This window comes from Carlito syrichta, unplaced genomic scaffold, assembly GCF_000164805.1.
Source record: "Carlito syrichta isolate Samal-C Ts95f unplaced genomic scaffold, Tarsius_syrichta-2.0.1 Scaffold303314, whole genome shotgun sequence".
Classification (NCBI taxonomy): domain Eukaryota; kingdom Metazoa; phylum Chordata; class Mammalia; order Primates; family Tarsiidae; genus Carlito; species Carlito syrichta.
Window position 1 is genome coordinate 519,240 of NW_007247410.1, and position 16,634 is coordinate 535,873.

A 16,634-nucleotide genomic window follows, 5' to 3' on the forward strand; every position below is an offset into this window, starting at 1 on the left:
CCTGTAGTCCCAGCTACTCAGAAGCCTGGGTGGAAGGATCGCCTGAGCCCAGGAGATCAAGGCTACTGTGAGCCATGATTGTGCCACTGTCCTCCATCCTGGGCGACAGAGTGAGACTCCAACTCAAAGAACAAAGGGTTAGCAAGCTATGGAAGCTGTGGCCTGCCTGTTTTATAAATAAAGTTTTGTTGGAACTTGGCCATACTCATTTGTTTACATATTGTCTATATCTGCTTTCATATTACAACAGCAGAATTGAGTTGTTACAACAGCAATCTGTGACACATAGTGTAAAATATTTGCTATCTGGCCCTCTACAGAAAAAGTTTGCCAACCAATGATACAGCACCTCACAAAATAGTTCCCGTTGCAGTCCATCCCCTCCCCCTACCCGTAACTCTTGTCAACTATTGCTCTGCTTTCTCTTACTATTTTTCCTACTATTTCTTTTCTAGAATTTCATGTAAAGAATACTAGAGTATACAGTCTTTTGTGCCTGACTTTTTTTTTTTTTTTTTTACTTAGAATAATATTTTTGAGATTTATCCATTGTGCGGTATATACCAGTAGTTTCTTTCTTCTGCTGAGTAGTTTTTCTTTGTATAGCTATGCAAGTTTGTTTATTCTTTCATTAGTTGATAGATACAGAGCTGCTATAGACATTCCAAAGACACCATTTTTCCGAACATAGTTGTTATTCCTTTTGAGTAAACACCTAGCAATAGGATTGCTAGGACCTGTGGTAGACATATGTGCAACTTTGGAAGAAACTGCCAAACTGTTTTCCAAAGTGGTTGTACAATTTTACAGTCCTGCCAACAGTGTGTGTGAGTTCCAGTTGCTCCACGCCTCGACAACACTTGGTACTTTCAGTCTTTTTCACTTTAGCCCTTGAAATAGGTGAGTAATGGTATCGTGGTGGTTTTAATTTGTATTTCCCTCATTATGTTTATGTTGAGCATCGTTCCATGTGTTTTCCATTCACATATCTTCTTTGTTGACATGTCTAATACAACTCTTTGCCCATTTTTGTGTCTGGTTATGTTTTCTAACTGTTTAGAAGTCCATGTTCTTCATGTATTCTGATTACAAGTCTTTTATTAGATATGTGTTTTACATATATTTATCTCCTAGTCTGTGACTTGCCTTTACATTTTCTTAACATTGACTATTGATGAGCAAGGTTTTACTGTTAATGAAGTTTCAGCTTACCAATGGTTTATTTTGTGGTCCATGCTTTTCATGTTCCATCTAAGACATTTTTGCCCAATCCAAGGTCACAAAGATTTTCTGAGTTTTTTACTTTTAACTCCTATACTTAGGCCTGTGATCCATTTGGCATTAATTTTTATATATCAGGGGAAGTAAGGTTTGAAATTATTTTTCTGGCATGGGATATCCAGTTGTTTCATCAACATTTGTTGAAAAGATTATTCTTTCCACGTTTAACTACATTGGTCCATCTTCAATATCTTTATGTCACCATTTACCAAAATGCATTGCTATGGCATGGTATTGTTTCAACAGGTCTGCCAAAGACTGACAGAATATGGAGTTCATTTTCACCGAGTGCACCCTGAGAAAAAGTCACAAACAGGAATATTGCTTGGAGTCTGTTCTAAAGGTGTGCTTGTGTTTGAAGTTCACAATGGAGTTCGCACATTGGTCCTTCGCTTTCCGTGGAGGGAAACCAAGAAGATTTCTTTTTCTGTACGTTCTTTTAACCTATTTTCCTTATATTTTTAAGTGGATGTTACCAGTTTCCAATGTAGCATACTAATGGATTTTCATTAACCTTTGGATTCTGCCATTCAGTAGTGCTGATATACCTTAACACTACTTAACTGTTCCTTCTTAGTTATGGAAAGTATTATTGAGATTTTATTTGTTTCTTTTTTCAGGATGTGATTTTTAAAAGAGTATTATATGTGCCTAGCTGGTTATATGCTCAATTAACTTTAGTTAAATTACAACCACGTTGAATTCTCTGTTAAGTCAGGACTTATTCTAGGTTATAACTTCTGACATGGAGAACTCCTCCTAATGTTTTTAAGATAGATCATTGTCTTAACCCCAGCGTACCAGTAGTAGACCCCTCATAGCAACTGTTGCATGACTCTCAGAGGAAGGGATTTATTGAATTTTATGAACTAGTTCCAGGACTTTCTCCAGTTTTAGATTTTAGTGTATACTCTCTATAGAGTTGGAAAAGTGATTTTTAGAAAGTACTGTGTTTATGGAAGATGGTGAGCTATAAAGGCATATTTTGATTTGGGTCATAGTTGGGTATCTGAACATTGAAGTTCCATTGGCAAACTTCAGTGGAAAATAAAAAATATATTCAGATATTTGCTTTCCTAATGATATTCAGGGACTACTGACACCTTTAGTTTATATTTAGACTAAAATACCATTTCACAAGAACAATGTTTATAAAGATATCAAGGTCCCCACGAACTTTGGATAAACTTTAAATCTGGAGAACTTTGAAATCAGTTCTAGACCTAATGGTTAGTTTTGTTTTTGTTTTTTGAGTCGGAGTCTCACTCTGTCACCCAGGCAGGAGTGCAGTGGCACACTCATGGCCACCGCAGCCTCAACCTGTTGGGCTCAGGCGATCCTTCTGCCTCAGCCTCATGCCCGGCTACTAATGGTTAGTTGATTGACTTCATATGAAACCCGGAGGTACCATTAACATTACCAGATAATAATGTGTTCTCTCAAGAAAGCTCAGACCACCCTCATCTTCCCACTGTTGTTAAGACCAGGAAATTACCTGGGTTTAATTTACCTTCTCCCCATGGAAATACTGGCAGAGTGAGTGTCTGAAGGAAACCTTAGATTAATTAGATACAAATCCAATTTGGACCAGTTTTGAAAGGGCAGCAATTCACATAATCAGATAGCATTCAGCATTATGTCATTTCCCAAGTACCACACCAACCCCATATGTAGAACCAGCCATGATTAGTTCATTTGTAAAGATCTGCAGTAACAGAGGATAGATCACAATCCCATGCAAATTACCCCTCTATGTAAGAGCATAACCTGAAGTTATGTAAGAGCATAACCTGAAGTTCTTTCTCTAGCACAAAGCTCTCTTTCTTAACCTTCCTTTTATTCTTTTACCAGCTTCTGGGGAGATGGACAGTTACCCTTAGCCTTCCCCTTTCTCACAACTGAGTTCCCTCAAGCATATTTCTTGTCTAGTCCATCCATCAACACTTGGAGAGAATAAAAAATTATTCTAATTTGTTTCAAACGTGTACATCTTTCCTAGATACTAAATCACCTATAATATCATTTTTCATAATTATTATGAACCTCTAACTTATCTTTACCATTTTGTGTGTGTGATCTGCCTTCCCCTGCTGCCTTTGGGTGTTATAGGAACCAGTTCTATGGTTCTTTTTACTGATAGACTAAGGTGATTCTTCTACATTAATGCTTGAATCAGTGAGAGTGTTTTACAGCTGTGGCATTCAGTGTCCTTACAAATTACTTGACAGTGGTTAAGAAGTATGTTTGTTAGAAGAAACAAAATCCACAACTATTTGAAGAGTTACTATGTCTACTACTAATCATGAAGATACCAGTTTGTTGAACCCTGTAGCACTGACTGGTTTCTGTTATTCTTTCTTTCTTTCTTTTTTTTTTTTTTTTTTTTTGAGTTGGAGTCTCACTCCTTCGGCCAGGCTGGAGTTCTGTGGCACACATGCTCACAGCCACCTCAGAACTTCTGGACTCCTCAGCCTTCCGAGTAGCCAGAACTACAGATGTGCACTACCACACCTGGCTATTTTTTATTTTTTCTTGTAGAGACGAGGTCTCGCCAAGCTGCCCGGGCTGGTCTTGAACCCGTGGGCTCAGGCAATCCACTCGTCTCAGCCTCCCAAAGTGCTGAGATTACAGGCTGAGCCACCAAGCCCGACCTGGTTTCTGTTTTTCATAGAGAACATATTTAGTTCACAGATTTCATCAGCAATAACATCTATCTAGAATTCTACAATGTTATTTTGTTTCTATTGCATTTATTATATTTAATTTTATAACTGGATTCTATTTATAGCAAGTGGTACTGGTTTTCTATTTACAACTGTGCTATAAATTTTTAAAAAGTGGATTTATGTAAAAAAAAAAAAAAAGGTCAAAAAATTTGTAAACAAGACCAAAAATTATGAAGATGGGTAATATTCCATTGTATCACTTGTGAGGCTACTAAATTGGACTTTTCTGTGCCTATTTCTGTTTTTGAAGTAAAGACAAAGGACTTGAAGTAGAATAATCTGCACAGTAGCCAAGAACTTGAGTACAGTCTAACTGAACTTAAACAGCCATCCAGAGATATCAGTCTTGGGGCCTGGTATGTTGTTGAATGCTAGTCCCCTAAGGTGTGTGGATCACCTGCAAGCCTCACCATCTGGGTCAAAAATCTGGGGATATTTACACGAGAGACATTTTTCATTTTCAAGAAACATCAGGGAAGTGAAACCAATTTGAGGTTCTCTTTATTTTCCTACATTTGGCAGGAATTGCCATCTCTGACTACCCATGTGTTTGATCTCTCAGCCCGAGCATTACGGGCATTACAAGCATTACATTGCCTGGTACCTCCGTGCTCAGCCTGACAGTTACAATGTCCAGTACTTCCATTCTCAGCCCAACAGTTAAGGTTGTCCAGTATCTCCATGCTCAGCCCAACTGTTACAATGTCTGGTACCTCTATTCCCATTCTGACAGTTACTTTGTCCAGTACCTCCATGCTCACAGTTTCTTTAATTGCTCCCTTCCATCTAGCCTTCCTTCTTGCCACTCAGGTTCTACTTGAATTAATCACAGCTCCTATTGTTATATATTATAAAATAAATTCTTCTATACTGTCAGCTTTCATATCCTACAGAGTAGAGCACATATTGTTGTATTTTTCAGTTTTGGTGTTTGTAAACGTTGTCATAAACTTGGTAATCTTTTTTTAGTATGTATGTATGTATGTATGTATTTATTTATTTATTTATTTATTTCTAGTCAGGGTCTCACTCTGTTGCCCAGGCTGGAGTACAGTGGCATGATCACAGCTCACCACAGCCTTGACCTCGGGCTCAGGTGATCCTCCCCTCTCAATCTCCCAAGTACCCAGGACCACAGGCACACTCCAGCCACCATGGTCTCCTCTAAGTTTTTTTTAAAATTTCTGTTAAGACAAGGTCTTGCTGTGTTGGCCAGGCTGGTCTCAAACTTTTGGGCTCAAGCAATCCATTTGCCTCAGCCTCCCAAAGTGCTGCAGTTACAGGTGTAAGCCACTGCTCCCAGCCCTAAAATATCAATACTCTTATTAAAGGAAATTGTCTCCCTTTTTGATGGCTGGTATATACAATCTGACTTAAGCTATATTTTCTGAAAGTAGCAAGAAATAATAGTTTATTTTCTGAATTGTTTTACAATAACATAGTCATGTGCTATGTAACAATGTTTCGGTCAACAGTGAACTGCATGTAGGATGATCTCATAAGATAATACCATATTTTTACAGTATCATTTCTATGTTTAGATATGTTTACACAAACACCATTGTGTTACAGTTGCTGGCAGTGTTCAGTATAGTAACATACTGTACAGGTTTGTAGCCTAGGAGCAATAGACTATGCTACATAGCCTAGATGTGTCACAGGCTCTGCCAGCTAGGTTTGTGTAAGTACTATGATGCTCTCACAATGACAGAATCATCTAACACTGCATTTCCCAGAATGTATCTTTGTTAAGTGAAGCATGACTGTATAGGATTATATTTTCTATATTTATATATAGGTCAAGGAATACCTAATGCCTAAGAATGGGGAATATAAGTATATTTCAACATATTATTAGTTTATAGTATTTGTGTATGTAAAAATCATAGAAAAGCATCCTAATTTTGAAAATCCTTCGTTCATATTATAGAAAAAGAAAATCACACTGCAGAATACATCAGATGGAATAAAACATGCCTTCCAGACAGACAACAGTAAGGTGTGCCAGTACCTGTTACATCTCTGCTCTTCCCAGCACAAGTTCCAGCTACAAATGAGAGCGAGACAGAGCAACCAAGACACCCAGGATATTGGTAAGGAGAAGCAGTCTATTCCAGGCATATGCATGACTCTTACCATAAATTTTAAAGAACGACCACATGTTTCAGATGAAAGCTTATAATGTATACACATGGTCAATGTCTAAATGTCTAAAATGTCTATTTTGTGCTTAGCAGTAAGCTAATTGATGTAAACATTATAAAAGGGAGGACCATGTTCTCCACCCACAGTAAATGTAAACACTGCCTCGGAGAGTAAGACCGACATCCATGAATCAATCATATACGGTAGAGATTCCAGACTTTAACAGTAGACTGTACCATACAGGCTTTGTGGTATGTACTATAAGTAGTGAGAGAAATCAGAGAGGCAAGAGTACTGGAAAGGTGTCACGAGAATTGGATCTGAAGGACTTTCCTGATGACAAAAAGAACTTGGGATACAAGGACAGGCGAGTGCACGGACAGGAAAGGGACAGGACATAGTTTTGGGGTACACCCCTGTTTTGAAGTGAGGTGAATAACCACAGTACCCACTGTACATAGTCAGGAGCATGATATCACTTGCTTTGGAAAAAGAACCAGCAGAAGAAACTAATTTGGATCTGGAAAAATATCTCAATCAGAACTAAAATATTTAAAGCTTGCTCTGCAATGAGATTAAAGTTATATAAAATACAGTTCTGCATAGTAAATTCTTATAGGCTTAAGTGAAACACTCTGAAATATGTGATGGAAAAATGTGATGGAATAACGCAGATGACCTTGTGCAGCAGGGCCCTATGAATTCTTCACCTGAACTTTCTCACATTCTGAAATTGTCCAGAAAATAATTTCCCCAGGTGATCAGACTGGGGTGATGGCAGCCTATGAACAGATATTTCTCAATGTTTCAGACTCATGATGGAGGTGGGGTTGTATGCTTACTTTAAATAAAGATTCCAGGATCCTACCTAAAATTTAGAGAGTTACTGGAATTGGTTACCTAGAATCTGCGTTTTAACAGGCTTTCCCTAGTAATGATTTTTATGCATGCTACAATAGGATAACCACTGCTACTAATTTCATTATTTTTTTCTTTCTCTGCTTCGCTCTGCTAAAAAAATGCATATACTCTTATATGGTTTCAAAGTATAGTGAAATATCAAACCTATTAGAGTCATAAGCAATCCTACTTGGACAAATATTACATTCAGTACAAACTCTGAACAACTGAAGGTAAATTTACTATAGATGTGGTGTAGTGAAGAGAGTCAGAAAACAAAAGTCGGAAGCTGGCCTTCCATTCTCAATGTTTCTTTTTTTTTTTTTTTGAGTTGGAGTCTCACTCTGTCACCCAGACTGGAGTGCAGTGGCCGCTCCCAGCCACCACAGCCTCAACCTGCTGGGCTCCAGCAATCCTTCCGCCTCAGCCTTCCAAGTAGCCAGAATTACAAGCACGTGCTACCACGCCCGGCTAATTTTTTGATTTATTGTAGAGATGAGGTCTCGCCAAGTTGCCCAGGCAGGTCTCGAGCCCGCGGGCTCAGGCAGTCCACTCACCTCAGCCTCCCAAAGGCGTGGGATTACAGGCTGAGCCACCGAGCCTGGCTTCTCAATGTTTCTTGTGCTAAAGAACTATTTATAGGACAGTGGTTAATAGCCTGAGCCTTGAAGCCAAACTGCCAGTTTCAAAGTGGGCTCTGTTACTTAAAGAGCCCTAAAACTTTGGGCAAGCTACTTAACTCTCTGCCATGGTTACTCCATCTGTAAAATGATTGTCATAACGATGATGTCTATATCATGAGGTTGTTGTAAAGAGATAATGAGCTCATACATGTTGAGCACTTTAAAAGTACCCGGCACAGAGTAAGGATTTCATAAATATTGTTATTATTATCACCATCATCAACATTGTTTTCCCTCTACTGCCACTAGAAGTAACAGTAGTACCAACAGCAGGAGAAGATACTGTGTACTAGTAGTAGCAACAGCAAGATGAATGACCTTAGAAGAGTCACTAACTTTTTGGATCTCACTTTCTTCATCCATGAAGGCCAAGGTGGGGTGGGGGAGGGGAAGCCTCTACACATCTCACAGGTTTGCCCCTAGAATCACAGCAGCTCTGCATCCTTGAACTCATGTGAAAGCACTTTAAGGTGGTGTGATCTATATATTTCCGCAGATTTTGTTAAGCATGCACAGGCATTATTACTTGCTTAGAATTAGAATTGGCTTATAAGTAACTATCTGCCTATTTCATTATCTGTACTAGACAATTAAAAACAAGCTGTGTTATCTGCAGGACGTTGGTAGCTAACAAATGTATGCTAACTTCTTTAGAGTCTATAAAGAATCTGAGCGGTCATTAAGTTCACAATATTAGGGAAAACAGGTTCAGAGAAGATAGTATTTCACCCAAACTTCATAGAGATCATACTAAGCTGGGACTCTCATCTCTCTAATTCCTAGTCCAGGACACTTTCTGTTTGATGGATTTAAGAACTGATTGGCATAGAATGAAACTGAAATGGGTAATCACTTAATACTGTGAGATAAAAGAATAAATGAAGTTCCTTTCCTCAAAAGAGCATATGATTGAGTTAACAATGTAAGGAGACACAAAGTGGCATGAGGGACTGAACAGTAGCAGAAACAAATCAGGAAGTATGGATTGCAGCCTGTGTGTGGAACAAGAAAGCCTGTGTGTTCACTTTCAATATTAGTACGGGACATAAGCCCATTCTAGTGTCCTTTCCCATATGGACGATTCACGTTGGAATTCTTTCTGGGTAAAATGCAATAGGACAGACCAGATAAGTGACCGAGTATATGCAAGGCTATAAGTCCTGTCCAGGAGTGGGCTGTAGATGGATTGGCATAGCATAATCTCTGCTATGGTCACAAAACCTAAACTGAGCTGTTCATATTCCTGCATTTGGTCTACATTTTCCTTGAGGATGAAGAAACCTGTTGGATGCAAAGGCATTTCTTGGTAATTGAATCTTCGTAAGACTCAATTTTACTTTCTTGGTCAAAGGCTGCTCACAAAGTAAAAGAAAATAGGAATAGTCTTATCTACTCTAGTAAAAACTTCAAATTTTAAGTTAAAAATGATTCTGGGAATTTTAATGAAGGTCTTGTTTTTTTTAACTTCTTTTTTTAATTTGGTGTCCACTTCTATTTCAGAGAAAAAAAACATGGCATTTTCTTAGTGACAGTGAGATATGTTTATTTATGCATCATTCTGATGCACGAATATTAAAAATCTTTAATGTTTTCCTACCTGTTTGTGTCTGAGATGAAATATCAATTGTTAGTCTTCCTAGGAAGTAAAAGAGAAATGAAACATCTCTAAAGATCTAAGTCAGTAATCATTTTATTTTATTTTTATTTTTAACATGGTACCCTTGAGGGAGACATTTTTTTAAAAACAAGTTTTCCATCTAGGCACAGTGGCTCTTACCTGCAATCCCAGTACTTTGGGAGACAGAGGTAAAAGGATTGCCTGAGCCCAGGGGTTCCAGACCAGCCTGGGCTACATGGTGAGACCTCATCTCTACAATAAATCAAAAAAATTATTATAGCCAGATATGGTGATGCACGCCTATAGTTCCAGCTACTTGGAAGGCTGAAGCAGAGGATTGCCTGAGCCCAGCAGGTTGAAACTGTGATGACCGTGACTGTGCTATTGCACCCCAGTCTGGGGGACAGAGTGAGATTCTAACTATAGATTAGGTAGATAGACAGATAGATTAGATAAAAAGAAAGAGAGAGAGAGAAAGAAAGGAAGGAAGGAAGTTAGTTTTCCTAGCTCTTGTACATAGTGGTCAAGCTTTAATCCATATAGAAAGCAACACTGAGTTGCTACTTTCCAGGGAGGACCAAAGGGCGTGCCTTGTGATATGGGTCACTAACTGTATCAACAACTAAATCATTTGAAGCTTTGTGCCCTTATTCTTTATTATGCTGCAGTGCTTTTGTTAGTAGCCTCACATATTGAAATATTGGTATGACATCGGTTCTCACAAAATAGAATAGCCAAGCATTTGTAAAGTATTTCTAAATTTAGCCTCTAAAAGACGACTTTGGATGGGTATTTAAGAGTGAGAAGAATTAAAGGTAAAAAGATGCCCAGTTCCCTGCCAATGTTAATTTACAGGTACCAAAACAGAGAGAAGATTAGTACTGCTTGATTCTCCCATGGCTCCTTGGCCTCAACTGACGGATTAAGTCAGTAAGATAGGAAGGTGCATTTGGCTTAGTAGTGAAATAACAAAAGAAATAATTTGCCTTAAAGGCTTTTTTTTTTTTTTTGTAACAGCCACATACCATACAATACACCATCATCACTGTCTGCCTTAAGCTTTTAAAAATATAACAATCAAAAACTTTTTCTCTGGGCACAACCCCTCTGACATCAGCTCCTTGGAGTTTGTCTCTGCCCTCCCCATTCATGGTTTGCTGATACTTTAACAGAGACACCACAAGGATTGAACATTTCTCTGTGAATTGTCATCCTGATTTCTAACTGAAGCCTGTAGGAGTTTGGTGTCTGCAGGCCTGAATCACAAACACTGTTGGACCCAAGAGGGTCATTAGATGAAGTGGAAAATGCCCAGTAGGCTGCAGCTAAGAGAGAGCAAATAGGGTGGCAAGATGGTTTGAACACAGGATCTTCACACCTCCTTTTTAAAACCCCAGTGACCACACTTTGAAAACTACCTACTTATGCTGGCAGTCCAAATGATTGCAAAATGCATGCTGTTTTTTACTTATTTGAATAATTCTTCGCATAAAGATTCTGCGGTATTTCTATCATGTAAAGCAATCCTTTTCCTTGTAGAGAGAGCTTCGTTTAGGAGCCTGAATCTCCAAGCAGAGTCCGTTAGAGGATTTAATATGGGACGAGCAATCAGCACTGGCAGTCTGGCCAGCAGCACCCTGAACAAACTGGCCGTTCGACCTTTGTCAGTCCAAGCTGAGATTCTGAAGAGGCTGTCCTGCTCAGAGCTGTCGCTTTACCAGCCATTGCAAAACAGTTCAAAAGAGAAGAGTGACAAAGCTTCCTGGGAGGAAAAGCCTAGAGGGATGAGCAAATCATACCATGATCTCAGTCAGGCCTCCCTGTATCCACATCGGAAAAATGTCAGTGTTAACATGGAGTCCCCACCACAAGCCGTTGCAGAGCTGGTGGGAAAACCCTTTCACCAGATGGCAAGATCTGATACAGAGTCTTTGGCAGGATTCACAAAACTCAATAAGTAAGAACAAGATTAACTCACCCAGACTACATATGTATAAATTCTCCATTTCATACATTTGCTTTTGTTTTAACATTTTGTTATTTTCACCATATTTTTTTTACATTGACACTTCCCTCCTACCTTCCTCTTCCCTCTGTAGTTCAAAGTCTGTTGCAAGTTTAAATAGAAGTCCTGAAAGGAGGAAACATGAATCAGACACCTCATCCATTGAAGACCCTGGCCAAGCATTTGTTCTAGGTCAGCACAAACAAGCTTACCTTCTTTGTCCCATTTCTCATGCTCAGGGTGAAGTGAACGAGATCATGGTAATTGCCAGGAAATTATTTGGGATTCTATGCAGTAATTGCCATAACTGTGAATTTTAAAATTTTACACCACTTAAAATTCACCGTCACATCAACAGTTGATTTAACAAGTAACTGCTTCATGGCACAGTTTCTCAACTTCTCTGAATCACAGTAGCCATGACAGTCGTCCTGAGAGAACCCAACCAGGCTGGCCCCATGACTTTGGGTCACCTTTTTCTGACTTTTCCTTGCCAGCCTATGTGAGTGGACTCTGGTAATTCTGTGTTTGTTGAAGAAAGGTTTATTTAGGATTCTTTCAGCTTAGCACAAACAAAATTGTCTCTAAATACTTAGACAATTGTATGAAGTGCACTGTGGTTTATAATTAGAAATTCTTAGTTGATTGTCTTCAAATTCTCCCAGCTAACAGGGACCTATTAATTATTTAAGTGCAGAAGTTATATGTGTATGTACATGCACACATGCTACCTTGAAAGATAAATAGTAAAGGTTTCCTGTCACCTTGTGCATCTTGAAAGGGAAATGTACTGGAGTCAGCCTTTCAAGAGTAGTATTTAAGCAGAGACCTAAACTACTTACTCAAAATATGAAACCATAGGAAACAAAAGGAAAGCGAGGATTGTTTCTCTTCTGTTGTTCTACCAGATGTTGCTACTTAACTTTCTCCCTGGGCCCAAAGTTTGTTAATTTAACCCTAGTTATTTTTATTCTATAATTGGATTGGGGTATGTTGAATAAATTGATGTCAAAAGAGAACTCTACATTATAATAGTTAAATATTTATAGAGAGCAGCATTACTTTATTAATGTAGGCTGGCACAACTTTCAGAGGTGATACTAGCATCAATTTAAGTTGAATTGGTTTTTTAAAAACTAGACAGATAAAAGGCAAGTTTTCATCCTATAGGTAACCCCATGTGTTGAAAATAGGCTAAGAGATTGATCTTTTAGGAAATATTTTTAGAAGTATGTTCACATATAATGGAACCTCATAGATTCTAAGCTATTTTCATTAGGAAGACTTTGGTCTACCTGAAAATTCATCACACATCAGAAGGAAGGTAGTATTCTATAGAGTAATATTCTATAGATAAAACTGTCTCAGAAAAGGAAATTTTTCCACGTTTTTAATTTAAATTATTCATTCTTATTGAATATTAAATTTTCTTTTAACATTTGAACAAATGAAAAACTCCTTTCAGTTTCATCATTTCATATTTGATATGTCAGAATGTCGTTGTCAGAAACAATAATTTTGTATTTAAATTTATGCTGCAAAACAACTTAATATGCTTAACTACTATTTTAAAATAGTAAACATACCCATCATGGGAAGTTTTCTCAGTGTAAATAAGAGAAGGTGTTGCTGCCTTAATGTTTTATTGATTTTTATGAACTTATCAGAAGAAATTACTTCTATATCTAATATCTGCTTATCTTATAAAATGTCTAATAATTTAATTTATACCACAGGAATGAGTATGCATAGTTCTGGAAATTCTTCATCCCAAGTACCCTTAAAAGAAAATGGTAGGTTTACAAAATGTTTTTTTCCCTCATTTCCATCATACCTTTTCTCTTTTCTTATACTTTATGAGACAGTCTTGGACCAGCAATGAAGAGTCTTCAGTTCCATGTCAAGGATTTGGCCTTACTTTGAAGTCAAAGGAGAGTTGTGTTTTTCAGCATTGTGGTGATATGATGGGACCTGTGATTTAGGCTAATGTTGGTGAACTAAAGAAATGACAAATTAGAGATAAGGACACTAATTGGGAAGCTAAGATAATAGTTCAGGTGAGAGACAATTTTGATTAAAAAGAGATGTAACTGAGGCAGGTATTTTAAGGGGATGCTTGAGCTGAATCTTGAAATCAAAGGAAGATCTATTCAGATAGAACAATGGAGATGAAAATTCCAGATCAAGGGCCTAGCATGGTCAGAGACATGGAAACATGAGAAAAGGTGGGAGACACAGGGACTGCAGGAATCTCATGGAGGCAGGTGGGGGCCAAGGTGAAGTCTGGGAACTAAGGTGGGACCAGTTTTTACTCTTATCCTGAATATATGCAGAAATTAAAGATTCTGAATGTTGAGATGTGTAGGTCAGAAGGAATCTAAGAAACAAATTTGTAGGAAGAAGACCAGAAATATACAGAAATATAAACAAATGTATAGGAAGAAGACCAGAAATATGTAGGTCAGAAGGAATCTAAGAAACAAATTTGTAGGAAGAAGACCAGAAATTTCAAAATGTTTAGAACTTAGACTGCCTAGTACTTTCATATATATGATCTTATGTGTTCTAACAACTTTCACGGGTAGAAAAGAATGTTTTATCACTACTTTCCTCCAAAAATGTTTCCAAGTTGAAATAATCAAAAGCCTGAGGAGAAAGTAGCCAATATGTTAGTCAAAATTATTAATATAGCTAAACATGATGAAGCTGTAAGTTTAGCTCTAATTTTCCTCGTAGCCATGATGAAAAGGATGGCACAAGAATAGGTTAAACTGCTGTGTTTGTGTGTTAAAACTGTCAAACAACAAAGTACTATTTTGTATAATTCTCATTCTCTGATAGAAATACACATACTAATTTTTCAAGAAAGGAAATTTTTTCTTGGAATTAAAATTGCTTTCAAAACTAAAAATATACACAATGCCTTAAATACTCATGGCAAATGGAGAAGGAGAATTTTTTAAATTCTCATTTTATTTTTGAATGTATCAATCCTTAAAAAATCTGAGGGCCTATCATTAAAGCAAAAGTTACTGGAAGTAAAGTTTAATAATTGGGCAAAAATTACTAAAACCCTGCTATATAGCTTTCTAATGATGAAGCTTCTTAACATGTACTGAATTTAGAATGCCTATGCACCTAAAATAGCTTAGCTATTATCATGTTCATATTACTGACTGACAGTTATTGGGTGTTGATTGTGTACCAAGCACTGTTCTAAGCACTTTAGGTTGATTTCTCTTTTAATCCCTGCAATAATCATGTGAGGTGGATGCTGATGTAATTTCCTTTTCATAGTAAGAAACCATATCATAGACCGAGTTGTGCAAAAGGTCCACAGCTAGTGGGGGCTGGAGCCAGGATTTGAATGAGAACAGTTTGCTTCCAGAGTCCACCCTCAAATCTACTCTTTAGGCTTCCTCCTAGTATGGTGAAAGAAGCTGATGATCATTCTATTCAAGGATGAGAATTTGAAATGTGTTAGGTTATGATGAAAGAGAATGTGAATGTACATTGGACACCCAGTGAACATGTGCAGAGTAGTTTCTTGGCTTGAAACTTTAGAAGTCTCCTCTTCCCGCGTGCCCCTGCAGCAGGGTCAGTCCAATGGCAGTGTGCCTCGGTCGACTTGCAAACAAGGCACTGTTTTCCTCAAAACTGTCTTGGAATCTAATCAAGTGTCTGAATGAGTGTTCGTTGAGAATCCCATTTTCACATAATAGAGCATGGCAAGCATATTTTTCCATGTAGCTGAAGATCAAAAAGTTAAATTACTTGCCCATGAGTCAAGTGTAAGACTTCTTATTCAAATTTCAGTGTTCTTCCTGTTGAGATTATTAGATGAAAATTATAAATGAACATCAGTTAATATTGAATTATTTATTACTTAGAACAAGGATGAATGTATTAAGTTTAATCTTACCTTTTATGGCATCCAGAGATTCTTAAAGATTGTGAATTTTGAAAGAGAAGATAAAAGAAACAAGTCATGAGTCTTCTAATCTTACACTTGGAAGCAGAGATATGGGAAGGATTCCAATCTCTTGATTAATTATGATTTTCAGAAAAAATTGCTCAACTTTCTAAAAAAACACACTCACTTATTATATTCCTTGATAAGAGTAAAAATAAAAATATGTAAAACTTATCCAAGAATTATGTAAAATTGATGTTTAATGTATCTTGTTTACTGTAATTATTTACTGTAACTAGTAGACAGCAACTGAACAGTAGCTTTTAGCTAAGTTAATCATGTTGCTTCCTGAAGTGTTCAAACCACAAGCTATAACAGATGATCCATGACATAATGGATTGACTTTACCCGGTACAAAAGCAAGAAGCATTCAACAGAACCCGTACTTTGAATACCCATACATTTGTTCTGTTTTTTTCAGTGCAGTATTTAATAAATTTCATGAGATAGTCAACACTTTATTATAAAATAGTTTTTATTTATGTTAGATGGTTTTGCCCTACTGTAGGCTCATGTAAGTGTGCTGAGCATGTTTGAGGTAGACTAGGCTAAACTATGATGTTAGGTGGCTGCGGTGGATTCAGTGAATTAGTTACTTAAGATATTTTCAACTTATTACGGGGTGGACATTTAAGACCTAGCTGGGCTGAGGACCTTTTCTGTTCTTAGTTGGGATGAGGAACAGAGTGGCTCAGGAGCCATTATTCTACCCAGGTTGTGTTCTCTTCTTTCATTTTACTGTGTCTTTGCTGCTTGGGGTTTTGCTTTTCTGGCATCTGCATGCCTTGGGACTTATTAAGTATCATAGGACAGTGGATTATATCAGTTTCCAAGTAGTCCAATTCCTGTACAGCAGGTGATTGAATCTGAAACTTGAGGGGAGACGGAGGAATAGAAATTCAAAGCACTCATCAGCATTTAGTCACTTTACAAAGCACTTTGATTGTATCTGTTCCCTTACCACCTCACCAATGATCACTTATACACTATCCTGATTTCACTTTCTAGCATGACCTCACCCCCTTAGATGTGTTATTTTATTTTATGGTTTTTGTTCTGTGTAATTTTGTATTTGTTCTAGCTAAAAACTAGAACAGACTCCCTATCTTAGAATAAAAGGATCTTGGGTACTTAGGTAATGTCATTATGGTAGGCATTAAATGATGGATGGGCTTTTGCAAGGACCACTCAACGTGTAAGGCTCTTCACACCATTATCCGGGGATTTTTTTTTTTTTGTAATCTCATTAATGAAATAATGAGAAATACTGAATAACTACTACTCTTATTGATAATAACCAAGC

The 16,634-nt window shown here is 37.5% G+C and overlaps 1 protein-coding gene across 4 annotated transcripts in view; it reads left to right on the top strand.

Moving 5' to 3' along the window:
- The window catches only part of PTPN13 (protein tyrosine phosphatase, non-receptor type 13), a 146,925-nt gene that overhangs the window by 84,559 nt on the left and 45,732 nt on the right, over nucleotides 1-16,634 (top strand). For 2 of the 4 annotated variants that reach the window (XM_008058360.1, XM_008058361.1), the window contains exons 15-19: nucleotides 1,528-1,710; nucleotides 5,938-6,100; nucleotides 10,893-11,310; nucleotides 11,453-11,550; nucleotides 13,095-13,151. In XM_008058360.1, the coding sequence (XP_008056551.1) occupies nucleotides 1,528-1,710; nucleotides 5,938-6,100; nucleotides 10,893-11,310; nucleotides 11,453-11,550; nucleotides 13,095-13,151 (919 nt within the window). The remainder of the gene's footprint in view (nucleotides 1-1,527; nucleotides 1,711-5,937; nucleotides 6,101-10,892; nucleotides 11,311-11,452; nucleotides 11,551-13,094; nucleotides 13,152-16,634) is intronic. The other 2 variants (XM_008058363.1, XM_008058364.1) reach the window with 2 other exon arrangements.